This window comes from Carassius gibelio, chromosome B7 (assembly GCF_023724105.1).
Source record: "Carassius gibelio isolate Cgi1373 ecotype wild population from Czech Republic chromosome B7, carGib1.2-hapl.c, whole genome shotgun sequence".
NCBI lineage: Eukaryota > Metazoa > Chordata > Actinopteri > Cypriniformes > Cyprinidae > Carassius > Carassius gibelio.
This window is the reverse complement of record NC_068402.1, coordinates 7,944,341-7,972,081: the sequence shown is the minus strand read 5'-3', so window position 1 is coordinate 7,972,081 and position 27,741 is coordinate 7,944,341. Positions and strand designations below refer to the sequence as shown.

Genomic DNA, 27,741 nt, shown 5'->3' with positions numbered 1-27,741 from the left:
TGTCCCATCTCATGAATCTATTTCCTCTACTCACCGGCAATCACTGAAAACCAGCGTCATCAGAGCCAGACAATCAAAGGGGACAGTATTTGAAAAGCCATTTACGGGGCAGTGCAACTCATGCAATGCAATCCTCTCAGTTTTCTAGTTCAGAGACTTGCAATATGTTACATTGAAAGTAAATTTTTTGTTTTCCCTTTTTTTAGAGCCACAGAGAGTGCAAATGCTGATAAGATTAGTCGATTATTTCATGTTAGTATACACTGCACTGGTACATTTTACAGATTCTGTCTTTTAAAAAAAAGCTTTTTACCAGCAAAGAGCAATTGGACAGCAGTTACACAAAACAAGTCATTAAATGAACCTTTTTAAACTATTATTGCACTTGCGTGCCTTTCTGTGTAACTTCTCAGTAATTAACGTGAGCGTGTTGACTTGAAAATAACACATTCTGTTAACAGCACCCACTTGTGTCTGGGAAAATATTTCTATTGTGGTTCCTGTTGTTACATATAAGGTCTGAAAACATTTATTCCTTTGAATGTCTTCATATTAGTGAGTTTGGTGGGGCATTATGATAATTAGGTATGCACCGTTCATGATTTTTCTAATTTTGCAAGCAAATGGGCCAATTCCGATACTGACTGCAATTTTTTCCATTGTTAAAGCAAGAAACAGGTAAAAATGAAAGATTACATGAACAAGATGATTATTTCTATTATAAGCTGTACTGACCTTAAATAAAAAATATCTGTAGCGATTTGAAATGACAGAAAACTATCATTTGCATTTTAATCACAATCCAGATAAATCAAGGATCAGCCATAATAGAACAATGTATGGAGCAAAAACTGCCAAGTTTTCCAAAATTTTGCCATGAAAGAAATGCTGTGCACCCCATACTGACATTGACAGTAAAGAGAATCTTTAACTATTTCCGATCAGCGTAAATTCAAGATTGGAGTGGCCGATCGTTTTAGGGCTCGTAAGCTGTGTTTTAAATTTAAAGCAGGTATCTGCAGTTATGAATAATAGACAGCAGCATGACTCAGCCTCGTGAAGAGAGAGGAAACTGAACAGGGTGGGTGGCATGCTGCATATCTGACAACAACACTCTTAAAAGTTAGCTCTAGCCAAGCCAAAAACAGACACTGGCAGAACTCCATCTCAGCCCTTGAACCAGAGCTGAGCAATTAAGCTCCCGGTTGTTGTTGCCCCCCCCCCGCGAAAATCATGTCAGTCCAGATTTTATTTAATAATTTTAGATAACAAGAGAAATATTCAGCCAGTCTTTAAATGTGCACAGCTTCAGGCGAGACACTGCAGGCAAAAACAATGTTTTTTCAAGCACCTGTCAATTTTGAGATTTTGGGCTTTTTGGTTTTTCATAAAGTGCTTTTTCAAACTAGTGGAAGGAAAACATCCAAAAGACACTGTTAAGTGTTTCTTTTATAGCACTTTATCTGTTTGTGTCAATAGATTTCAATTACAATACATATTTTTAAAGGCCGTTTTCTCAAAATGAGTTTTTTCTTCAACACTGAGCCATAAATCTCAACTTCAGTAGCACGTACACACACCAAACTTGACATTTTTATTCCTGTCTGTATTCTGAAGATTTTTACAGAGGGATTTGTTCATATATATTGTCCTTGATTATATACAACATTTTATTCCCCCCAAAATTGTGAAAATATATTGTTTTCTGGCTGTTCAAAGTATTTTCTGAATTATGGAGTGACAAAAAAAGATAACCAGAATTCCCTCTGTAAAAACATTTGACTCTAATATGTCAAAAAAATTAAACAAAAAATTTGAAACTGACTTCATCTAGTGTTCAGATTTTTGTACTAGAAATGTATGCAAATTAACACATATTTCATTAAAGAATGCCTCATTTGCATATTTAAACATAACATTTTTGAAAACTTGCAATACAAAAAATGTTTGCAATAATCAATGTAATCAATCAACTGGGTAAGTAAGGTGATAACTATTAGATATTTTTTTTTCCCTATTCACCTGCAGTGTCTCGCCTTCACTCCGTTTATGACTCAATGTGTGCTTACACAGTCTGTACAGTAACCTATTTGTGATGGACTGATTGATTTGAGGAACTTAATACAGAACTTCATTTGGATGTATTGCCGGCTAGATGTTATAAGGTCACTTTCTGAGGAAAAAGAGCTTGTCAAATGAATCATAAATTGTGCAGAAACTGTTTAAAAGATAGCCTACGTACTACAGCTTCCTTAACCTAAAGTTGTATTGCATCTCTCATGATTAAAATAATTTAATTATAAGTGCATAACTGATAAAAAATATTGGTCACTTTATTTTAAGATCAAGTTCTCGCTATTAACAAACTATTAACTATGACTTTATCTCAATAAACTACTAATTTGCTGCTTATTAATAGTCAGTAAAGGTAGTTGTTAAGTTGTTAAGCCAAAAAGCCTGTGAAACACAGAAGACTTTAGTTGTATCCATATATGAGTGAAAGTGAAAAAAAGTGAAGTGACATTCAGCCAAGTATGGTGACCCATACTCAGAATTTGTGCTCTGCATTTAACCCATCCGAAGCGCGCACACACACACAAAGCAGTGAACACACACACACACACTGTGAGCACACACCCGGAGCAGTGGGCAGCCATTTATGCTGCGGCACCCGGGGAGCAGTTGGGGGTTCGATACCTTGCTCAAGGGCACCTAAGTCGTGTTATTGAAGGTAGAGAGAGAACTGTTCATGCACTCCCCCCACCCACAATTCTGTCCGACCCTTCGATTGGGAGTCTGACTCTCTAACCATTAGGCCACGACTTCCCCGACTTATTGTGAAATTACTACATTTTCGTGTCAATCCATGCTAATTTCTACAGCAAACAATTGTCAGCACGTGCAGCACAGCAAAAATAGACTCCGTTCATAAATGATCGCTGCACTGCTGCAGACGCACCACTCCTGGAACACACTGACGGACCGCAACCGCATGCAGTATGAAAGCTTTAATCCATCAACATTTGTGCATAAAAAATATGCAACGCATAAGCATGTGAAATATGATTTGGAGTCTGCACAGGGTGTTTATTTTTAAATGTACATGATTTTTTAAATTCTATTTTGTATTTGTTGTGCAGTTTGGATGTGGTGTGTGTTCAAAAATAGACTAGGCGCCTATCTTTAGCGAAGCAGCGTGGAGAGCCACTTTTGGGACGCTTTTTAAAAAAAGTGCTGTGGCGTGTCTGGTGTAAACACAAACACTGACTAGAGTGGCTGCAATCAGCTCTGGTAGCCGCATCAGAGCCATAATGCGCCACAGACATGTGCAGTGTAAATCAGGGGTAAATCGGGGTGAAACAGGCATTAAAGTGACAGAGCTTTGGTCCACGGTAAAAATTTACATGGATTGATATGGAAATGTAGTAATTTACATTTATGCATTTAGCAGACACGTTTATACAAAGCGACTTTCATTTTATTTATTTTTATCAGTACTGTATTTTCCACACTATAAGGTGCACTTAAAAGCCTTTAATTTTCTCAAAAAAATGCACCTTTATAATCCGGAGCGCCTTATAAATGGATCAAATGTTGACATTCTCTTTAGCACAGCTCCATCTAGTGGATGCATAACGCAAACCCAGTCAAAATTTTGACTGCAGTATCTTCTATTCTATGCGCCTTATAATCCGGTGCGCCCTATATATGAAAACAGTTCTAAAATAGGCCATTAATTGAAGGTGCGCCTTATAATCCGGTGCGCCTTATAGTGTGTTCCTTGGGTATTGAACCCATGACCTATTGCGCTGCTCTAACACTAAGCGACAGGAACAAATTTTCACAATAAATAGATAACATTAAAGTCTACTGTGTTTCTATCAGTGGAAACTTTTAATTTATAATCAAATGTGTTTCTACTTGTTTGAGCAATTTAATTAACAATTATAATAAAGTATTTTAATTGCAGGTGATCGCACTAGTGCCATCTGCCCATCAACGAGCTACTGTTCAGCTTCTGCACACTTGAATAGCGCACATTTCTCTAAGTTAAAATTAAATTGAGCGGACATGTAAAGAAGTCTTTGCCTATGGAATTTTTCTTTTTTTTTTTGTGATCAGTCGACTTTTAGGGGGATGCCCTAAAAAGTTATAATAAAACTGCATAATTTCTAAAAAAAAAAATATAGATTAGTTTGCCACAGCAGAGTGGTCCACTCCCACATGTGTGGTTCCTGTTATTACCACTGAAACACTGGCATGCCTCTCAATCTCTGATGGAAGAGCAGTATTTAAATTGTACCCTCACTGACCCAGACATAAACAGTTGCTTCAGAAGCGAGGAGCAGAATGCCTGTGAGCACATTATGATGATTCATATACTTCCTCTGTATATCACTGATTGTTGTGAGGTTATATACAGTCTCATTTTGTTCTGAATTATATTGTAGAAGTATATCCTTGTATTGATGTATTTTCCACTGATAAAGTATAATGGTGTGCTCAGAGCTTTTAATAGACTGTATAGTACGTTGATTACCATATTGATATTTACAGTACATGTTACTCAGTGGTACATGATCATGGTATTACAGTTGTACTACCAGTCTTTAAATCTTACATTTGAATTTGCATTTGTTGCAGCAATTTTCCATCAAATGACTATGTGACAGTCTGAGATCAATGCTTTTCAGTGAAACAGACAGAAATTTTTATTTTGCATATGTTTGGGAGTGCAGAATTGGAAAATGCTAATGTTCTTAGGCCTGACTATTTCTGCATCTCTCTCTTAGACTGATACATTTTTCATTTTTTCGATAAATTCCGTGTGGTTCCTGCACAACTGGTGCCAAATTAATTTATTTCTTAATTCATTAACTACCATCCGCCTTGTTCAATTTGCACTGACATTTTTCTTCACAGTGGTGAAAGATGACCTTTTAAAAGCGCAGCTCCTGAAATATGCAGGTGGCTCTGCACAAAACACCAAAACATTTAGATTTACATTGAAGGCATTTAGCAGACTCTCTTATCTAGTGAGACTTATAAAAGTGTTTCAATTGCAGGAATTGCTGCTGTGGTCTACCAACAACAGGGGAGAAAAAGTGTTCATTTGTTTTCATCACCATTACTCCAGTCTTCAGTGTCACATCATCCTTCAGAAATCATTCTAATATGCTGATATGCTGCTCAAGAAACATCACCTTTTATTATCAGTGTTGAAAATAGTTGTGCTGATTATTATTTTTGTTAAACATTTTTTTTTTTCAGGATTCATTGATAAGTATAAATGTAGATGTAAATGTTATATGTTAATGTAATATGTTGAAGTCTTTATGGTAAATTCTGATCAATTTAATGCATCCTTGCTGAATTAAGGAATGGATTTCTCTTTAAAAAAGTAGTCCGTTCCAAATACTAAGTAAGATGCAACAAAATTATACAGCCTTAAGAAACTAAACCTTTAATTTAATCTAATTATATGGCAGCAGTTTTTTGATCATTCAGAATAAAGCAATCCCAGAATGCATTGCATAAAATGTCCATTCTAAATGTAATGTATTTAATTTAATACTAAAAATAGTGTACACTAGTAACCACCAGGCTATGTCACTGGACCGATTGCATTGTTGGGCTTTTTGAATTTGATCCAGGCATCAATAGCAGGTTCATAGCAGAGGAAATACATATGAATATCTGGCCTGGTTTAGGATCAGCTGGGCTGCAGCATTCTCCATGTGCTGCAGACATTTTATTTCTCATACTGGGCTGCTGGCCAACAGTGAGTTGCAGTAATGAAGATGAGAGCAGTGTAAGGGCTGTACTGTACTGTAGTAAATCTCCTGTCTAAAAGACAGGAATAGACATCTAGTGCTTTGAATTCACAGGTTTGTCATTATCTTAAAGGGGTCATACGATGAGCAATCACATTTTCCTTGATCTTTTGAAAGAAATTAGTTTGATGTACTATGAAAATGTACTGTAACTTTTACAACTCAAAACATCTTTCCCAGAAACAGTGCTTGTTGAAACAAGTTCACTTAAAATTAAAATGTGCTCACAATTTAGGGCATCCAAGATGTAAATTAGTTTCTTTCTTTATCTAAATAGATTTGGAGAAATTTAGCATTCTATCACTTGCTCTCAAATTGATCCTATGAGGTGAATGGGTGCCATCAGAATGAGAGTCCAAACACCTGATAAAAACATCACAATAATCCATCAATTAATGTCTTGTGAAGTGATTCAAGTTCTTATGAAGAAACAAGCTGTTGGCCTAAGGTTAAATATACTTTCAGCAAATGTTCGTTAGGTGAACTTTTATTTGGCTGGTCCGGTCATGGTGAGTTTAAAAGGAGAAAGCACTAGAGATGTTATTCCTAAATATGGAAATATGGAAAAGTCAGCCAAACCTTATGCTATTCCTAACTGTATAGCATCTGTCACCTTGCATACCCCTTCTTAACACTCCCAGTGTTAGAAACGAGCAACTCAAGTTATTTTTTAACAAAGTGCCTGATCATTTCAGTCTGACTATTCATTTATGCAGCATATTTCAGCTCAGACTGTGTTGCAATTTTATAGTGTGCATGGCTTTTGGATAAGATGGTTAAAAAATATTTGGACCCCACAACAAAAAGCAAAGTGTTTCTGAAAGGCACAGCAGCAAAAACAGATGAGTCATGGGGCAAAATTACTTGAGTCTCAATTTGAACTTTCTAGAACTATTCTTGGACAAATTAGATAAGTCTGTAGGTTTACAGAGATTTTTTTTCTTCTTCTCAGATGTTGTGACTTTCTGAAAATAAAGATCATTTCTCTAGTGTAAGAAAAACGTATTATTATTTTTTACAGACAAATCTTGCCTGAGAGATTATTTTATAAATGATCCCTTGCTAACTTTTAATGAATATTTTAAAAAGCTGATATTTAAGATAAAATGCCTTTTGCTTCAAGAAAAACTGTGCATATATTCTACTGTTAAGTATAATCGGAGCTGGGAGGATTACTTGCTAATAGCAATCCATTACTGATTCCAAATTACGTGACAAAAGTTCCATTATCCATTACAGTACACATTTTAGGTAATATAATATACTTTTTGATTACTTTTGAACTAATTTGTTTATCTCATTGAATTAAATAAGATAATATTGTAACATATTGAATTAAAAAATGCAAAGAAAAATAAAATATATTCAATTTGTTGTCACTGACAACATGCAGTGCATTAAACAGTAATTATGTCAAGGTTTCCCAAACTTTAGGAACTGCAGGGGGTTTATGAGTTTACTAAAAAAGCACATTTATTTAAAAGATGAAAAAGAAGAATTAGGTGTCAGACTCTGTCCCGTGTTTTGTGTATGTTTTTGCTCCTCATTTTGATTGATTTCATCCCAGGTGTTCCATGTAATTTCTATTGATCCCAGGTGTGTCTTGTGTTCCTATTATCCTGTTCTGTGTATTAAATAGTGTTCCCTGTGTTTAGTCCAGCATCTGCTCTTGAATGTCTTTCTACGTTGCCAGCATTCCCTATGTGTTTGGATCAATAAAGTCTGTGTTATTTGAAGAATTGCTTGTCTCCTTGTTCACTGTTCAAGAGAAGTGTGACAGAATACTGGACCGAAACAAATGACTGCTGAGGACAATCTGTGGGGTTTGCGACAGGCTGGTCGGAGGTTGGAGCGGTATGTGGAGGATTTCCTCGAGCTTGTGAACCTGCTGAGCTGGCACGACGCCGCTCTTGGTGCGTGCTTTCAGCTGGGACTGGACGGCGAGATGATCTGCTGCGATCTCCCATATGTAATTTATCGTCTGATCGAGGTGATTCATCTTGTTATTTATTTAAACTTCAATTATGAAGTTGAAGAACTGGGGGAAATGTTTCAGTCTCGTCATCCAGTCAACAACCCCCCACCCCCCTCCCATACCGCACGATCGGTTCGAACCACCTGCTCAGCCCCAAATCCTTCAAAACTCCAAAATAGTCCTCAGCCCAGTTCCAGAGTCAAACCTGCCGCTATCCACGGCTCATCAAAGGCCGCTGCCAGTTAATATGGCCAGCCCAATGAACAGTTATATGGCAAACACCACGAACATTAATGCGGCGAGCCTTCCACCCCAAAGCTCACTCCAATGCCCGCTCCTCTTTAGCGCCCTCTAGAGCGCCCTCAAGTGACTGCTCCTCCAGAGCTCACTCCAATGTCGGCCCAGGCCCCAGAGTTCGCTCCAGTGTTGGCCCAGACCAGCGTCTGGTCTTGAATGTCTTTATGTGTTCCCAGCATTCCCTATGTGTTTGGAGCAATAAAGTTTTAATTCCTTGTCTCCTTGTTCCCAAGAGAATCATGACATTAGGGAGAACCAATAAATTATCAATCATTTATTGCTATTGAGTGAATAATATGTAATCAATAAAACAGTAACTGTAGTCTGATTCCAAGTCTTTTAAAATGCAATTTAATCTAATTACAAGTACTTCATTTTTGGAATTGCATAATCCATCTTACATGTAATCAGTTACTGCTCTATGCATCATATTGACCCTGTGTTGCCATGTCAGGGTGTATTTTTGATAGCACCACAGAGATACTGAAAAATATTTAAACAGAAAAAGTGCACTTTAATATGCTTCACCTTTAAGTAACACCCACAAAGATTTGCAATTACATAGACTGACTTATGCAACACATTTTAATAAGACTCAATCAGAAGCTCTTGAAGCAGAAACTGAATGGTTGAATTACTATGAGTTTCAAATAAAAAATGGACTAATGCTCAAAGGCCTCAGTCAGAGTGTACATGTGTGTGTTTTCGAGTGTGTGTTGTGGGTGTTGACACTTTAAAGCACACAGCGGCAACAAAATCCCTCCCCCTGCATCAGGCCGCATCAGGGAGCTTGTTGCTATGGCGACTGTCTTTGGCAGCAAGCAGTGCTTGTTATAAAACTCATAAGAGTTTCTAATGACCCTGAGAATACGCCAGTCGTCTAGTCAAATAGCTTCTCAAAAGACATGCATCCATCACTCCGGCCATCTTACAGCTGTGTGTTTCTCTAGAGCGGATTTCTTGAGAAAAAATTTAAATACCACGTGGTTGCTCGGTAGTTGATTAATAGTCCAAGTCAAAAGAGCCCACCAACAAGTCCAATTGTTCTGGTCTATACTTCAGTCTAATTCAGTCTAAAGCTGCTCAATTTGAGTTATCCGTATTACAAAAAAGGTGAGTTACATGATAAATATAAAAATATTAATACTGTCAAATATTTTGTAAAATAGCCTTAAAGGGATCATATGATGCAGTGAAATAAAATTCTTCGGAGTGTTACAAGCTCTTGGTGCATAAATAAGATCTGTAAAGTTGCAAAGATAAAAGTCTCAAATCCAAAGAGATATTCTTTATAAAAGTTAAGACTTGTCCACACTCGCCTAAAACGGCCTTTCAAAGGAGGACGATATCTGCTTCGTCATGTCTGGAGCTGATCCGTGCTGGCCGCTGAGGAAAAACATCAACTTTGCATTGTGGATCACCTGATTGGCTTGCACTGTGAATGAAGCGGAGTCCAGCCCAGGGTCGTCACATGTGGTTGCCGTAAGCTCCTTCGTAGAATCCACCAGCCGTGCCATTCTCAAGCCGGCCCACCTCTGCTCAGTCAAATCTGCCTCAGTGTGTGGCGCTGTTTCATCGAGAAAGAAAAACTTCTTTGTTTGGCCTTCCAAAAGTGGACACGACTAGAAATTGTGTTTATAATGGGGTTTAATGTTTATGTCTCATCGCTCTAGTTGGATAGGGCATCACAATGTGTTAAGGGGCGTAACATTTCCGTCAAACGCTTGAGGTATTCGTCCAATCACAACGCACTGGATAGCTGGCCAATCACAGCACACCTCACTTTTCAGACCTATGTATTCAATGCTTCAGAAATCAATCTGATATGCTAATTTCTTGTGCAAGAAACATTCCTTATTAATAAATCAATGTTGAAAACCGTTGTGCTGCTTAATATTTTTGTGAGAATGGTGATTCTCTTTTTCAGAATGGTTTGATCAATAGATTGTTTAAATAGTTTAAAAATAAGACCATTTAAAAATGAATAAACAAATAATAATCTTTTGTAAGATTATAAAAGTTTTTACTTTTGATCAGTTTAATGCAATATTAATTCCTTTAAAAATAGTTTGGCCCCAAAATTTTGAACCGTAATATCAATGGTCTTTTTATTGGTGCTTATTTTATATGAAATGTAGAACCTTTGAAACACTGAGTCAGAAGCTTTGTGAAGGATAAAGCATTATCTTTTCACTGAAATTAACTGATATAAGTCTTCTTTTCTGAGGGATACATAAAGGCTATAAGTTTCTTCTGAGTGCTTCCTTAAATGAATTACTTGATATATTTGAGATAGAAAGGAACAGATCTACCAAGAGGTTTCAGACCATGGACCATTTATAACCATATTTTGCACTGAAATCTAAAACAAATGCATTGATAAAAATTATTATATTACCATTTGGCACAAATATTTTTACTTAATATGATTTAAGTCGAATTACAGACCCATTCTATGACGTACGTTCTATTTTTTCTCCATATCACGTATGTCCATCTTTCTTTATAACTAGTGGATTTATCTAATTCCCCCCACCACATATCATGCCTGTGGCTTTGTTGGTTAAAAGCCATTTACAAGTCCCAGACCACCTCTTTGTATTGAATTTGTTGGCTTTTAAAACCTGCAGTCTTTCATTGCGTCTACTGAATTTGTAGACGGCGAACTGCTCAAGTTCTTTTTATTGATTTGGCTGAGCAGCCCCTGCAGCTGCTCCTTTTCTCTGAGCTCCTCTTGGCAGTGATGGAGGCTCTCTCTGATTTCCTGTTGCATGAAGTCCTTCTCTCTCATGTTAACTCTTTCATTAATGTTGTGTTTCACAGAATGTGTTCACTGAATTAGTATTTGTGGATCACTTTGTCTAAGTCTTTATACTTGCGTGTCTAATCATTTTTAAGCATTCAGTATGAGCACTTTTAAAAAAAGTACAGCATTTGACTTATTTTTAATGTTTAATATTCACTCATGTTTGACATTTTAAGAGAGTGTCTGCTACTGTATGTTCTGCTGTTTACCATTCTGCTGAAGAGTAGAGCTTGTGGTTATGTGACAATGTATAATGTATATTTCTTAACTCAATGAGTAATGGCTGTGCTAATAATGCTGCTTGTTTGTGTGCTATCCTAAATATAGAAACTATAGAAACATACATAACTGAACGTTAAACACTAACAGGTCTTTCTGTTTACTGAAAAACAGATTTGGTATACTCAGAGAAAATATAAAGTTCAACAAATTCTGTTCTTATTTGTTCACCCACAAGTTTTTCCGAACCTGTAAAAGTTTTGTTATTTTGCTGCACACAAAAGAAGATATTTTTGAAGAATGCTGGTAACCAAACTATGGATGTTCTCTGTATTATTGAAGTCAATGGATACCAGCACCAACATGCTTCAAAATATCTTCTTTTATGTTCAGCAGAAGAAAGAAACTCATGCAGGTACTAAACAACTTGAGGATGAGTAAATGAAAACCATTTGAATTTTTAGGTGCACTATCTCTTTCAAATGTATGTCTAACATTAAGAGAAATTCATTTTTAGGTTACCTGTAAAAAAAAAAAAAAAAAAAAAAAAAAAAGAAACAAAATTATATTCTATTCTATCCTATTGTAGATGCTTCATGATCATGTAATGTCCCCTCAAAAATAGTTTACTATTGTTAATTTGTCTTATAAATTAAGTTATATTTTTAGGGTAAACATGAAATTAAAATGTATTTTCTTCTAGTCATATTGTGCTTAATTCAGAAAATATTCTTGAACATACAGAAAAAAAATCTTCATAATCTTTCATTAAAGTGTACAAATTTGCTTCATCTTTCTATCTTTTTCAGCCGATGTCACAATTCTCACAGGAAATATCCCATTTTGGGAGTAAAATGTGTCACAAGCCTTATGTTCTGTTGATTTGTCTGCTTCCTGTGTTCACAGCTAAATCATAAATCACTGTTTTTCTTGTCTCCTTGCACAGAAACCTGTCCAAGAACCCTCTGACCACACTATCTTGGCAGCTTTTTCAGCACCTTCAGCTGGTCGAACTGTAAGTTCATCATACATTAGTTAATAGTATTTCCAAAAGTGAGATAACTGCATGCATTTAATTGCCGAATCGCAGTATAAAAAACACACCAAGCAACAATTCCTATGTTATTCTAATTCTATGATAAGCAGCACTCGCCTGCTAAATTGGACGCTGAAATCCAGGCTTGATACTCGATCGCACTGCAGTGCTCATTACAAATGTTTTCAGCACTTTATTGTCAACTAATTTGTTTGTGCGCCCCCTGCTCCCATCCTCCAATAGACTTGTGTCTCTGTCAAAGCAAAACATCTCTGGTGATGAAGCAGAGACACTTTTACATGTCTGTGAACAGTCGAGTCGTTTGTGCTGGTTAATTAAGACATGGCAGTGAAATGTATTGGTCTTGTCTGCTGGGAGCCTGACCTCATTTTCTTGTTTGTCATGAATATTTGAGCAATCTGCATGCACATAAAGTGATGAGTTTGTTTATTGATTGTGAGCGACGATGTGGTGTCTTCATGTTGCGCTTAAAATGACAAAACAATTCAATTCTTTTGAATTTGACACGTCTCTGTCTTCGCTCTTTGTTGTGGCTGAACACAACTTGTAGAGCCACTTACATATGTCCTGCTTAATTTTTTATTATGCACATATTCAGCCTTTTATTTCAGAATGTGTTGGGGGAGTTTGGGACCATGTGTATTGCTGTCTTTTCCCGTCCTCCCTCCTGTGGATTTTGTGGATGATATAAACAGCGCATGTCATTTGTCCAAATCTGTCCTCCAGGAAATTAGTTTTACCAGAATCTGATTTGCGTTAACTGTTATGGTGAAATTACCAGGTGGGTGCTTTAGAGATCATTTCAGCACAGTTCAGTGCTAAAATGCAATATAATTTAGTACTGAATTTAATAAGTGTTCAACTGCACCTCTAAAATGTGCAAATATGAGGCAATAGCAAAAGATCAACCTTGCTCAAGTACTGTTTTGTGATTCTTTGATTTTAGGCCATTACTGTAATAGCTCTGTAAGGAATGACTTGTAAATATCATGAAAATTATAATATTCAGACATGGGAAAGTTGTAGAAATGAGTTAACGTCACAGACATTTTTATAATGAATGTTAATCTAACTATAGTTACTCCTGTTAGTTCATTTGTTATTGTTTTTAATGGGTGAAATCTGCAGTAAATTATGATTAGAAGCTTTATGTATTGATAATGAATTATTGTGAAGTTAATTTATTAGATAATAAGAAGATGTGGGAACTTTGCTTAAATTATATCACTATTGTAGTGCACATTAATGCTTAAAAACAAAGTTGCTTCACAATGCCATAAAATAACCTTTTTTTGTCAAAACGGTTCCATAAAGAACCTTTAACATCTGAAGAACCTTTCTGTTTCATAAAAGGATCTTTGTGGCTGAAGAAGGTTCTTCAGATTATAAAAAGGTTAGAAAGAGATGGTTTTTTAAAGAACCTTATGACTGAATGGTTCTTAGTGAAACCATAAATGGTTCTTCTATGGCATCGATGTGAAGCACCTTTATTTTTATGAGTGTAATACCTTTATTATAGATGATGATATAAACAACACATGTCATTTGTCCAGATTTGTCCTCCAAGAAATTGTTTTACCAAAACCTGAGGTGGGTGCTTTAGAGATAATTTGAGCAAAGTTTAGTGCTAAACTGGAAGATACTTTAGTACTAGGGGTGTAATGGTAAGTGTATTCGTACTGGACCGTTTCGGTACAGGGCTTTCGGTACAGTGCACGTGTGTACCGAATGACCGAATGCAATATTTTGTATGCGGAACGTAGGTACATTTTCGTGTTTCCACGCGAACATATTAAGTGGCGGAAGTCTCCGCGTTCAGCGCAAATCCCGCCCGGCAGCTGATTCTAAAGTTTTCAAAAGGCATCACGCGAGTGTGAACATCACTACAACTAAGAAAAAACTACAGTAATTCAAACGCAGCTCCCGTCAGCATTTAAACAGGCCTTTGCTCTTAATTCCGATCGGTCCAACGCAATAACGAAATCTGAGCAGGTCTAAAAACTGAAACTGTTGATGCGGCACTTTACACTTTGGAAAAGTTATATATATATATTTAAATATGAGCAGGCCTACAAGCTGGGATTGGTAATGTTATTTATATTTTTCATTATATTTTATGATGTTATATTGGTTTGAGACTGAGAGTTTTTTATTTAGTGGAGAACTTTGCAGCAGTATTTTATTTATTATTATATTTTATTAAAAAGTGTTTAAAAAAGTGTAAACAAATTGTTAAAAAAAGTTTATAGTAATAAACAACCTGCAGTTTAATGTTTGCATTTCTTTCCCTTACTGTACCGAAAAATGAACCGAACCGTGACTTTAAAACCGAGGTACTTACCGAACCGTGATTTTTGCGTACCGTTACACCCCTATTTAGTACTGAATTTAATAAGTGTTCAATTGCACCTCTATGTGCCATTATGAGGCAATATCAAAAGATAATCCTGGCTCAAGTAGTGTTTTGTGTGATTCTTCAATTTAGGGCAACTTTAAGAAATAACACTGTATGGAATAATTTGTAAATGTCAGGGAAATTATAATTTTCGAACCTGGAAATTAATGAATGTTCTATACTCAAAGTAAATCTTTCTAGTTTTTTTATTATTATATATATATATTTTTTGTTAAATCTTGAGTAAATTACAGTACGTTAAGAATCTTTATTTATTGAAGGTTAAAGGTGCACAAGGTGATTGTCTTAAGAAACAATTTTTGTTATACTGTTGAAAGTCTCTTTGCATCCCGATAGCAATCATTATGTTAAGTGGTTTAAATTTATTTATCTGTATTTATATATTCTGCGGAAGGCGTAGGACCAAGAAATGTACTTCCAATCAAAACGCTCGGTCCAAACATTTTAAATTGCTTTTCTACCTGTCTGTCAACTAATGTATCTGCATACCTCCATGCACCCTGTCCGCGTGGACAGAATACGTCATTAGTGCATTCACACATGCTGTGCAGAGCTTGAATGGCAGACAGACATCAAATGCAAATGTTTCTTTTAAGTTTGCAATGTTAAATATATAGTAGCAAAATGAAAAATGAAAACTGGCATCATTTACTCACCCCCATGTTGTCATTAAAATGTTTTTTTTTTTTTTTTTGCAATGCTGTTTGGGCCCAACGTTCTTGAAAATATCTTCTTTTGTGTCCTGGAGCAGAAACTAAACAACACGAGCGTGAGTAAATGATGACAGATTTTTGTTTTATGTTTTGGTTGGATTATTTCTTTAAAGAAATGTGTGCATGATTTGTCAGTTTAAAATGATGTTTCAGAGTTCAATCAGAGCACATAACCAATCGTAATGTTCTTGCTGTCCTGTATTATCTGAAAGTGACTTGGAGATACATTCACCCACTGGCATGACGTGTCATCAAAATGATTGATCATACGGTTAAACTGCACTTAAAATGAAAATGAAAGAATGCATTGCAATAAATCCGACAAAGTCATTGTCTTCAAGGACACTTAGTACACAAACATTTGCAGGCTTACTTCATCAGCATAAGGTCTGAGTGTCTCCTCTGTCTGAGTGAGTGAGCACTTCCTTTTTTTTTCAAAGGAAGTGACATCAAGATGGTCTGGGGGTTACAGATTATAGCTTAATTTTTCAGCCTGTTGTTGTGACAATATTCAGCATGACTCTTAGGTTGAAATTATAGTTAATTTTATTGAAAAAAAAGAAAAAGAATAAAAATGCAAAATATAAATTTACTTGTTCATTCATTCATAAGAGCCATCCTTTCAGCAAAACAGTCATTATAGCCAATTAGATTCAAAAAGTTTCATGCGAAAAGTAAAACAGAGACATATTTTCACTAATGTGGCAAAAAATAAAAATCTGGAAAATCTGCATTTATTTCCACCGAATATATTTAGTAAACAAACACATTTGAACTTCACTGAACAAATTGCATGTATTATGGAGATAAATAGTGAAGATTGGTATCATTTATGTTGCTGTGGATCTGTAATATTGGTGTAATCTTCAAAGCTAGATGAGATTCACAGGCATTATTGATTTTCAGACCCAGTGAATTCATCCTAAAAGTCACAGTAATATAATATCATGCCAGAGGGTTTGGAAAAAATAATTGAGAATATAGACTTTATCCGTTAGGACAGCGATTCTCAACTGGTTGGTCCCAGGTCTGTTCTGATGGGGTCATGAATAGCAGAAGAAACCATGAAAATACTGAAATGCAGAAAACAATAATAAACCACAACATCAAAGCTTAAATATGTTTTTGTTTACTTTTAAACAGTGTTGGTTTTGCGGTCTCCATTTAAAGTCCAATGTAAAATCTAGATTCTGAAGCGAAATCAGACACACTGCTTCAAAGCACCACAATGTTTTGTTTATTCTTCAAAAAGAAAATGATCCCATTACATTCTGAAGAGTTCTATGCATCTTACAATTTCTTTTCTCAATAGCTTTCAGGTGCACACGCACAACTAAACCTCATCAGCGTGCATAATCATGTTATGGGCTGTCAATCACCGTTGATGATCAGGCCCCCCGTTGGCCACCGCTGGGTTATTCCTGGCAGCGTAAATGATGTCTAAGTTTAAGCTCAAAGCATGTGTAATTACTTAAATACAAAATGCATCTTTTTTGTTATTGTTGTTGATAGACTCTCTCACATCTTCTTTGTTTACTTCACGAACAAACACACATTTCTGTCAGAATTACACTGAAATAATTTCAGTGAATATGCATGTAAGCTCATTTCACGTGTTACAGGAGCGTTTGTTCTCACGAGTGACCTGACTCCTGGAGGTTTGCAGAAAGGGATTTGCAAAATAATGAAGGGCTCTGAAAACATACAGTAGTGTATTTTTTAACCCGAGCATACAGATTAATGGACTAAAGTTTCACGCTAAGATCAAAGCCTGTGGGTAATGATATACAGTTCATCACGTTGTGAGCGCCTCATCTTTCTTTCCATTCAGCGACTGCAACTCTGTTTTTCACAAACTGAAATGTTGTATTGTTCCAGTAATCAATGTCCGCTCACCAAGTACAGCTTTGTATGTTATCACATTCTTATTTGTCAGCATAATATGCAGTTCTTTGAAGAGTACATTGGTTTTAGAAAGTATGTTATGTAATTTATATGTATTTTACATATAAATTATATATCTCATATAATGTAACATTATCTTAGACACATCAGAATGTTTCTATGCAAATCAAATAATGATGCACCCTGGACTGGAACTATATATAGTCAACCTTGGTAAATATGATCAAAGAAGGCTGTGAAAATTAATCTACATGTTGATCCTTTTGATCTTTTATTTAAAAAAATCTCAAAAAATATAACCTTTCAATGGATAATACAAGTTTAAAATGGGGGGAAATATCATTATGAAATAAATGTTTTTCTCAAATACACATTGGCCACAATTAAGGACACCCCTAGAAATTCTTATGAGTAAAATAACTCTGAAGTAAATTCCCATTCATATTCACAATTTTGAGTACTCCAGGGTGATTATGAAAATGAAATTATCCAGCCATTGTTTCCTGTTTCACAGTAATATAAATAGGGGGGAAAACAATGCCCAAATGCCCTTAATCATCCATCACAATCAGAAAAACCAAAGAATATATTTCTGAAGTGCAGCAAAAGATAATTGAGCTCCACAAATTAGTGAAGTGGCTATAGAAAAGAGCTAGAGCAGTAGAGAATTGTAGAGAACCAGTAGAGAACCACAGCTGGAGAATTGCAGTTGAGTCTCGGGGTCAGAAAACCTTAAAAAAAAAAAGTCAAACAGCACCTATCAACACATGTTGTTTGGGAGGGTTTCAAGAAAATGTCTCCTAGCTCATCCAAAAACAAACTCCAGCATATTAATTTATCAGACACGACTGAAACTTCAAATGGGACTGGGTTCTATGATCAGATGAAACAAAAAAATTAGCTGTTTAGCAGCAAACACTCAAGATGGGTTTGGTGAAAACAGGGATAAAAAGTACCCCATGTGCACAATGAAATATACTGCTGTATTTTTGATGTTGTGGGCCTATATTTCTGCTGGAGGTCCAGGACATCTTGTTTAGATACATGGCATCATGGATTCTATCAAATACCAACAGATAAAAAATCAGTAAGTGACTGACTCTGTTAGAAATCTTATAATGGACCACGTTTGGATCTTCCAACCGTACAATAATCCATACACAACCCTCAAAAACAACACAAAAATGAGCACAAAACCAAGCTTCAGCTATAGCCATTCCAGTCCTCTGACCTGAACCCTTCGGAAAATGAGAGGTAATTGTGGCCAATTTGTATTAGATAATTTTTCATTATTATCTAATGAAAGGTTAGATTTTTGTGATAAAAAAAGAAAAAGATCAAAAGGATTAACAATGCAGATTAATTTTCACAGCCTTCTTTGATCATATTTACCACGGGTGTCCATATTTTTGGGCATGACTGTACATTTACATTTAGTCATTTTGCAAACACTTTTATCCAAAGCGACTTACAATTGGGAAATACATAAAGCCATTCTTCTTAAAGAGGGAATTTTTTAAACTATATTTTCATTACTAAGTTTGGGGTGGGCAGTAATTTTTTTAAATGTTTTTGAGAGATGTCTGTTATGCTCAAGAGGCTACATTTACTTGAGTAATATTGTGAATAACTATAAATATTTTACAGCGTTCTATTTGAATATAGTTTATAATGCAATTTATTGCTGTGATGTAAAGCTGAATTTTCAGCATTATTACTCCAGTCTCAGTGTCACATGATCCTTCAGAAATCATTATAATATGCTGATTTACTGCTCAAGAAACATTTCTTAATATTATTATTAATGTTTAAAATAAGTGTGCTGTTTAATAATTTTGTGGAGACCCTGATAAATTTTTCAGGATTCTATGATGAAAAGTTCAAGGTTTTTTTTTTGTTAGTTTTTTTCATAATATAAAACATATCCTTGTGTCGCGGCTGACACAGAAGATCGTAAGCTGTCTGCGTTCTGCTCATATTCTCCAAAATGGCACTATGGTGATGCAGAGAGATACAGAGGAGACAAATTGTTGAATAAAGTCATTATTTGTTTTATTCGCATACAAAAAGTATTCTTGCCACTTCATAACGTTACGGTTGAATCAATGGCAGATGGACTATTCTGACAATGCTTTTCATACTTTTCTGGACCTTGACAGTGTAAGTTACTTGGCCCTCAATGGGACAGTTACAATCCTTTTATTCAAAATATTAAATTGTGTTCCGAAGACAAACTAAGCTTTTACGGGCTTGGAACGACAAGGGGGTAAGAGATTACAAATTTTGTACAAACAAATTTTCATTTTGGTTTGGAGTATCCATTTAAGCGTCTTTGTTTTGCAGTAAAAAAACAAGTTTGTACTCCAGAACTACTAGAAGTAGTAGTAGACGCACAAGTACTACAGTGCAAATGCTCCTAGCTATGCAAGCTCAATTTCACACATAGTTGCGTTCTGAAATGTTTCTGAACATAATTCATAATTCGGCAAAAGTACGTGTTGAGTTCAGAGGCATTAGTGTAAACTGCCTTTTGTAGGCACTAAAGTAAGCAGCTGTCTGCTGCAGTCACTTCTCTCTTTTCACAATTTTGCAGTTAAGTTCAGCTGTCAACTTGTTATAGCTAGCTATCTGAATAATAAGGCATCTGTTTTAATGCCACAGACACAGAGAGGAACGTTATTACCTACATCAGTACTGAGATTTGTCACGGGAAGGTGCACTTACAATGTGCTGTCCAAGCATATTTACATACTTGCATATGTTTCTGGTCTAAAATAAAGCAAATATCTGGAAGCTATTAAGATGTGCTTTCAGACAATGTATCTTGAGTTTTTTTTTTTTTTTTTTTTTACTTATTTTTTGCATAAACATGTCATTTATATTCTGATGTTTTAGTAACTGATTCTAGGATTTCGCTGCTGGGAAAGAGAAATGTGTGCTTTGTGCACTTGCCAGTTTTACAGCTTTGAAATGCAAATAGCCATGCTTTTAATGCTGTGTATGTTATGCATCATGTATGTGACATGTAAAAAGACGCAGTTGACAAAACGCTGAGATGTGAAATGCATGTCATGCAATAGTAAATACAGTCAATTAGCAGATGCTACACTTGCCAAGGCTTGACTCTTACTTCTTTCTAGCTGAAAAACAAAAGAATATAAGTAGATTATGTTCTAAAGCTAAAAGTACATAAGGAGATTTTTACAAGAAAGAAAAAAAAAGTTTATTATAATACAATACCTGTATTCTTATAGTTTAAGAATTTATTTTTTATTTTTTCTATTTTTTTTTTTTGTAACCGGAATACCAATATTACACAGGAAAACTGTTCCCCACAATGCAACATTTTTAATTATAAACTAGCCTGAATGCACCGGAACTCTTATTTTGAAATGTCCATAAATAACCATAAACTAAACACTGTCACAATTCATCATGTGTTGAATGTGCATAAATGCATGGTATTTACTGCACATTCAATAGCACCATGTTTAGACTTTGAACATGTAGCACTTATCATATCCTTTTGAAGTTTACCGTAATCATCACATTAGGCTGTATTGTGAGTTTTCCGTCAACAAATTTAAGACCTTTTAAAAATGATAATTAGGATTTACCGTATCTTATACTGTTTATTAGATATTCTCGTTTTTTAAAACAACTGCAGGGACTTGTTTTATTCGCATAGATGCTCCTACTGTAAATACATTTTATAGTTCTCACTCCTCTATTTTAAGTGGCAAATGTGAGTGAAATGCTTGCCCCGTTGAGCCCTGTTGTCTGTGGTTATGAGAATTACTCAAGGGCACGATGGTGATTGCTTATGGATCTCCCCATGAAACCTACAAGCTTTCAGTATTCAGCCCGGGTCACAATGCCACACCACCCGGGAGATATAGTGTCACAAACCTGCTGCTTTCAACTAACGCAGGCGAAGTTTGATTGATTTCACATGGCCAGCGCAGAGTTAACACTGCATGAAAATGCTGGAGTTTGAGTATTGTATAACTGTTGGCTGTGTGTTGTTGATGCAGGAGGCTGGAGGGGGTCGTCTTTGACTGCGGCTGTGAGATCCGATGGATTCAGCTCTGGCAGCTGCGAGGTGAGGCCGGCCTGCACACCCAGCACCTCTACTGCAAGAATGGCGCAAGCAAGATTCGTCTGAGATCAATGAGCATTGCCCAGTGTGGTAAGACATCTTTCTTCATAAATAATACAGCTGTAGGTCAAGCACACACTATGTATTGTTATATAAGATTATTCGTATGATGCAATATTTATCTCACATTATGTTGCAGTATTGGGCATAGTGAGGTAAGATCTGTCAGTTGTACTGCTCTCTTAATGAAGGAAATCATTCAACCAATTATTATTTTTTTCTTATTCTTTCTTTCTTTTCTAGTTTTTTATTTTTGGTCATGCTAAAATAAAATAAAAAATAAAAAAATACATACACATGAGAACTGCACATTTACTGCAAAAAATATGCAAATAATAACAATAATAATAAATGAATCATGAATCCATTATCCATTTCTAAAATTCTAAATCATAGATGTTGGTAAATTGCCAGTTTTAGGGTTAAGATTTGCCCTGAATTATTCCAATTAAGTCATGTACAGTATATGTGGCCATATTTTATAGATCAGTGTAATTTTAATATTATTATGAAGGATTAAAGTATTTATTGATATTTTACATTAAATTAAAATAAAAACAGATATTAAAATATCAGTTTTATGAATTACATGCTTTTGTCATTTTTGTCATTTATATGATTATTTATTGTATATATTTCTTTAAAATTATTACAAAAGAATTAATGATATAGTTATATATCATATATATATTTAGTTAATAAATTTCCTGAAAACTGAAGTAAAAAAACTACAACAAAAACAGCACTTTATCATGTATATTGTCTATAAAAGTTTTTTTTTTTTTTTTTTACAACTAATGACCATGCTAGCGATACTTGCCATACTTAACACAAAATGTTATTGTATGAGCAAACAAAAAGTCTGAAATACAGAAAATTCACAAATATATACCATTCCAGTTAATTAAGTATGGACTTACAGTGGTACAAATATCTGTTTTAGGAATTATTTAGGCAGAAACTGTGGTGACTATGATAAATTCTTGTAAGATTATTTACATTCTTTAAGTAATGTACATAATAGTCATTGTTGTGATCTAGACCTGCCAGATATCAGCGTTGCTCACAGTAACCTGACTGTGCTGGAGGGCGGTAATGTGACGCTCAGCTGTAATGGCTCTGGGTCTCCGGTACCTGAGGTGGACTGGACAGTGAACGGCCTTCAATCCATCAACACACACCAGGTGATCATCCCACACCAAACACACCATTTAACCTTCTTTTCAGTCTAACCATAGAATAATGTTTCTGGTCTGCCTTCCAGTCAACTGTCTACTGGCCCAACATCCACTCCATCAACCTGACACTGGTCAACGTGAGTAGAGACGACAACGGCTTTGTTCTGACCTGCATCTCTGAGAATGTGGTTGGGATGACCAACGTGTCTCTTCAGCTGGCTGTGCTATGTACGTATTTAGTGCTTATTACAGGTTTTCTCGTCTCATACTTAATGGTGTTTGCTATTGCTCATACTGCAATAATACATCAAATTATGTGGCTTGGTGAGAAAAGGTGTGCTAATACTTTAGCAAACAGAAGCCATATAAAAAAATAAAATAAAAATAAAATCTTAAAAATAAAATTATTACATTTTTTTTTTAAGATTCTAAAGATAAAACTAACGTAATATTCTTAAAAAATAATTGTAATCAACCTTTTAGCTTTTAGCTTTACACTTCTTGACCTAAAACCAAAAAGGTAAAATGTTTAATGAATTTATTATTATTGTTCAAATTTTAAGCATAAATAACAGTAGCTACATATACTATATATATATACATGTACATATACATTGTTCTCAAGAAAACCTTCAACATTTCCTCTAGAACGTGTAACACTTTCAGCTTTAAGAAACACACTTTCAGCTTTTCATTTAACTACTTGCAAAATAAGTTGAATGTACTTTAATTTGTGTGATATTTCTGAATCTGCAGCGGCCTAGTTAAGAGCTTGTGAACAGTGCAACGAGACTATGTGTTTTAGGGTTTTGGCGTATAAAAAAAAGCATATAGTCTGTAAATCTTTAATCAGATGTAACCTTAAAAATACATTTACTGAGGTTGCAAATTTTAACGCATATAACACCTTACTCTTTTATGAAGAAATAACTTTATGGACACGTTCAAAATAGAACAAGGTACCAAATGATGATGAATTGATACAGCAATTAACAGCTCTGAACCTGTAAGTCTTTGTGTTAATTTAATCAGAGGGTGCGTGTGTGTTTAGGGAAGGCGTTAGGTTGTGATGCATACATAAAAATAGACCTGCACTGCGCCATGTTAAACTGGGTTAAACAGGTATATAAGATGAGAATTAACCAGAGGCAGGATTGAATCTGAAACATCTCTGCAACTTTTCTATGTTTTAATAGGAAGGAATGGAGGACTTTTCCCAATGATGGCATTAATGTTTTAGGACTCAGATATGATCTGACACTCAGACACATCATTATGCTCATTAAACAGCACATGAATTTAAGACAGTGTGTAGATGAAAAGCATTACATTTTATCACTCTGCTGACTAATGACTTTGACGTTAAATTGGAATGACATTGGCAAGATATACAGGCACTGAGTCTGTCAAGTTTGGTTTTAATAACCAAGTACATGGTCTTGTCTTTATGAAGTAACTGTGAGTACTGATTTCTGATGGCTTATAAAACCTTTATAAAGCTAATTATATTATATTTAGGTTTTTATACTTTTAATATTTGGTATATCATTTGTATATATATTTAATACATATCTGTATGAAAATTTGTATTAAGAAATGAATAATTAATTAATTAATTTTCAATTTTAATTAAAATAAATGATAAAAAATAAATAAATATTAAATTTCTGTTTTTAAATGTATTTTACATTTTGTAATAGGTATTTACATATTAAAAAAGTGTATGAAATATGAATGTATAAAATACAATAATTAAATTTAAAATATTTATATTTGACAAATTAATGAAATTATATTTGATATATAAAATAAAGTAAAAAAATATACATATAAAATACACCGTACACATTTATTTATTATTTAAACACAAACTTTTATTTTGAATGTGATTAATCGCAATTTTTTTTAATAAAAAAATGTATGGTAGCCACCGCAGACCAGTTCTTGACCATAATGTCAGAGAGCACAAATATGCTTTCTTACCTGACAGAATAGACAATCAGTCCTAAATATCGGATTTGAGAAACATCACAACTGGGTGCAGAGTCAACAAAGCCAAAAGGTTTGGCCCTGTTCCACTGAGACGCATTAATAATGCTAATGAAAAGTGCAGCAGTTGGATTTTAGCATTCCGATCAAAAGCTCTGGAATATGAGACGCACGTATGGGATGCACATCCCTCCCATTCTCTTTTCCTTTCCTGGTGGGATTGCAGCGGGACTCTCTAAATGACAGGCCTCATGCAGTAGTGAGAGCAGACAGGCCGAGAGCAAGGGTGCTGCTGCATGCTGATTCTAAAACACTTGTCATCTGTTTAGGCGGGATGTGTGCCGAGCCGCTCTACAGGAGGGACATATCTCTAGTCTAGTCTCATCAATCAGCCAAACACAAATCACTTCGGCTAGAGAAGGCAGCTGACAATAATGCCGCCTTCTCATTTGAATGACAAACAAATGTGCAGTGTCGGACTAGATGTTTGCATGCAGTTTACCTTTGAATAGTGTACACTAGTGCGTCTGTCGCCGTTTTAGTCTTATGTTGTGTGTTCTTTTCTTTTACCTGTGAAACATAAAATGAGACGTTAGTCTGAATGTCTAAAATTCGGTTTTCCATACAAGGAAAAAGGAATAGAGATTTGTATTCCCAAGCACATTTAGATTACATTTACACTGCACCAAATTCTGATCTGTGTAAATCTGACATTTAGGACTATCTGTACACATTTTGCAGCTAATGAAATGAGATCCGTTTGTTGCCATAGTGATGATTCCAGAAACATAGGAGTCGTTGTAGAAAGAGTGCATCTCAATAAATTAAAATGTTGTGGAAAAGTTCATTTATTTCAATACTTCAACTCATATTGCGAAACTCGTGTATTAAAAAAATTCAATGTTTGAACTATTAATCAACAATTTAGGTTTGGTAAGATTCGATAAATGGCAAAAAATAATAATAATAATAAAAATAAGAATTTTATTATATTTATATTTTTATATATATATAATTAGATTTTTTTTTTTTTATTAATTATGTAACTATAACTACCATAACTATTTCATGGTAGATTGGATGCCATGTTTGTAGTGTTCTTCCCATTGCCTAATGGCTTTCCATGAGAAATAGGTGTACTTCCCTGATGAGAATTTGCTGTCAGCCATTCTGTTCCTGTATCTCTTACAAAAAAGCCTCCGTCTTCCTATAAACCCTCAGTTTTTCTTTCCTCCAACAGTTCCGCCAGTAATCCTGAAACTGGACGAGCCAGAGCGGAGGCATCACACCTGCATTGAGTTCACTGTGAGGGGTTTTCCCCATCCCACACTGCGCTGGTTCCACAAGGGCCGCGAGATCCTGCAGAGCGGATATATCCACATGGAGATGGAGTACTACCAAGATTACTTGGAAGGCTGCTTGACTTTTCAGAACCCAACGCATTACGACAATGGAAACTACACCCTAGTAGCCTCCAACTCTCTTGGGTCAGTCACCAAAACCGTACACGGCTATTTCCTTGAGCCACCGTTCATTGAGGGTGATGGTAAGTTATTAAACGACTTATTTACTCTTGTACCATGTGGTATAACTTTATTGATATTTATTGGAATGACTCTATATATATAGATTTGTATATATATCTTGATGTGTGTGAATTTGAAGTTTGAGGTCAGTTTGATTATTTTAATTAGTTCTTGAAAGAAGCCCCACCAAGACTGCATTAATTTGTTTAAAAATACAGTAAAAATCCTGAGACTGTGAAATGTTATTATAATTTAAATGAACTATTTTCTATTTCAATATATTATCAAATGTAATTTATTCCTGTGATGCAAAGCTGAATTTTCAGCATCATTATTCCAGTCTTCACTGTCACAAGAAATCATTCTAATAAACTGATTTGCTGCTCTAGAAACATTTCTTAATATTATCATTGTTACAGTTGCTGCTCTGTGGAAACCATGGTACATTTTGTTTTTCAGGATTCTTTGATGAATACAAAAGCATTTATTTGAAATATTTGATCCAAAATTTTAATGCGTCCTCGCTGAATAAAAGTATTGAATTTCAAAAACAAAGTCTTACTGACCTCAAACCTTTGAACAGTATATCTTTTACACATTTACATTCGTTTTCCAGTTTTAATCTTATATAATTTTCTTTCTTTTTTTCATCTCACGCTGCTCCTTTAGGAATAATTGAGTACAGTAAGTGCCTCTTACTTTTTAACAAATAAATAAATATAGACAGAAGAAACATATTAGTCACATCACATGTCCTTGTTCTACTTGTTGAAATTAAAGCAAATATTTAGCTTCAAATAGACTATAATATATGATAAGTTCTACATTGAAGAATTTAATAAAACAATATCATCTTTCATGCAGTATCTCTTAATAACAGCTCTTCTCAAGTGCACCAAAAACACAGAGCTTAGCAAACAAAAATGCCCAACATAGCACACTTGCACCATCCCATACTTGAAATCATCCTTAGTATCCGTAAAAGAGGACACCCCTAATGTACACAAGTAGATTGAAGAATAGCCCTTATGAATTGCAGCATGTTTTTGGCACGTACTGTATACAGGCTCTATGCATTATTAGTTCAGGATGGTGTAATTGTCCAGAGGAGGACGGCTCGTGCTTTGGATGCGTGATGCAGCAATATGTGAGCCCTGCTACACCTCTGCCATTATGACTTAATTAAATGGCAATTCCTCTCTGACACCTGTGCACAAGACACACACAGGTTCAGACAAAAGCCTCCCCTATCAAACCAGTTTACACTGTGGCTCTCAGGCAGCATCATAAATGTACAAGTCATGAAGTGAACCTGACAAAAGAAATATCTAGTAAGGAACAGAAAGAATTCAATATATAGAGCGGAGATGAGCTAGTTCTAATGGAGAAAACTGTCACAGGGCTAAATAGTTAAATCAGAATATAATTTATTTATATCAATTCTGATATTATGAAATTTGGCATCACACTAGCATAGTATTTTTATATGAGTATATACACATTTCATGTTAGGGCTGGTTGTCTTAATTTTGTTGCTGGTTAGTGGTAATCACATGATTTGATATGTTGTTGTTTTATACGATTTATTACTTATAATATCTATTGGGGGTTTATTTTTTTATCAGCTTATTTATTTGTGTTTGGCTAGATTTTTTTCCCTCTGAGAA

The 27,741-nt window shown here is 35.1% G+C and overlaps 1 protein-coding gene across 1 annotated transcript in view; it reads left to right on the top strand.

The window, feature by feature from the left end:
- ntrk3b (neurotrophic tyrosine kinase, receptor, type 3b) overlaps positions 1 to 27,741 on the top strand; it is a 112,075-nt gene that overhangs the window by 37,446 nt on the left and 46,888 nt on the right. Inside the window, exons 4-9 of the mRNA XM_052562346.1 lie at positions 12,078 to 12,146; positions 21,257 to 21,411; positions 22,423 to 22,565; positions 22,646 to 22,787; positions 25,789 to 26,094; positions 26,744 to 26,758. Of these exons, the coding sequence (XP_052418306.1) occupies positions 12,078 to 12,146; positions 21,257 to 21,411; positions 22,423 to 22,565; positions 22,646 to 22,787; positions 25,789 to 26,094; positions 26,744 to 26,758 (830 nt within the window). The remainder of the gene's footprint in view (positions 1 to 12,077; positions 12,147 to 21,256; positions 21,412 to 22,422; positions 22,566 to 22,645; positions 22,788 to 25,788; positions 26,095 to 26,743; positions 26,759 to 27,741) is intronic.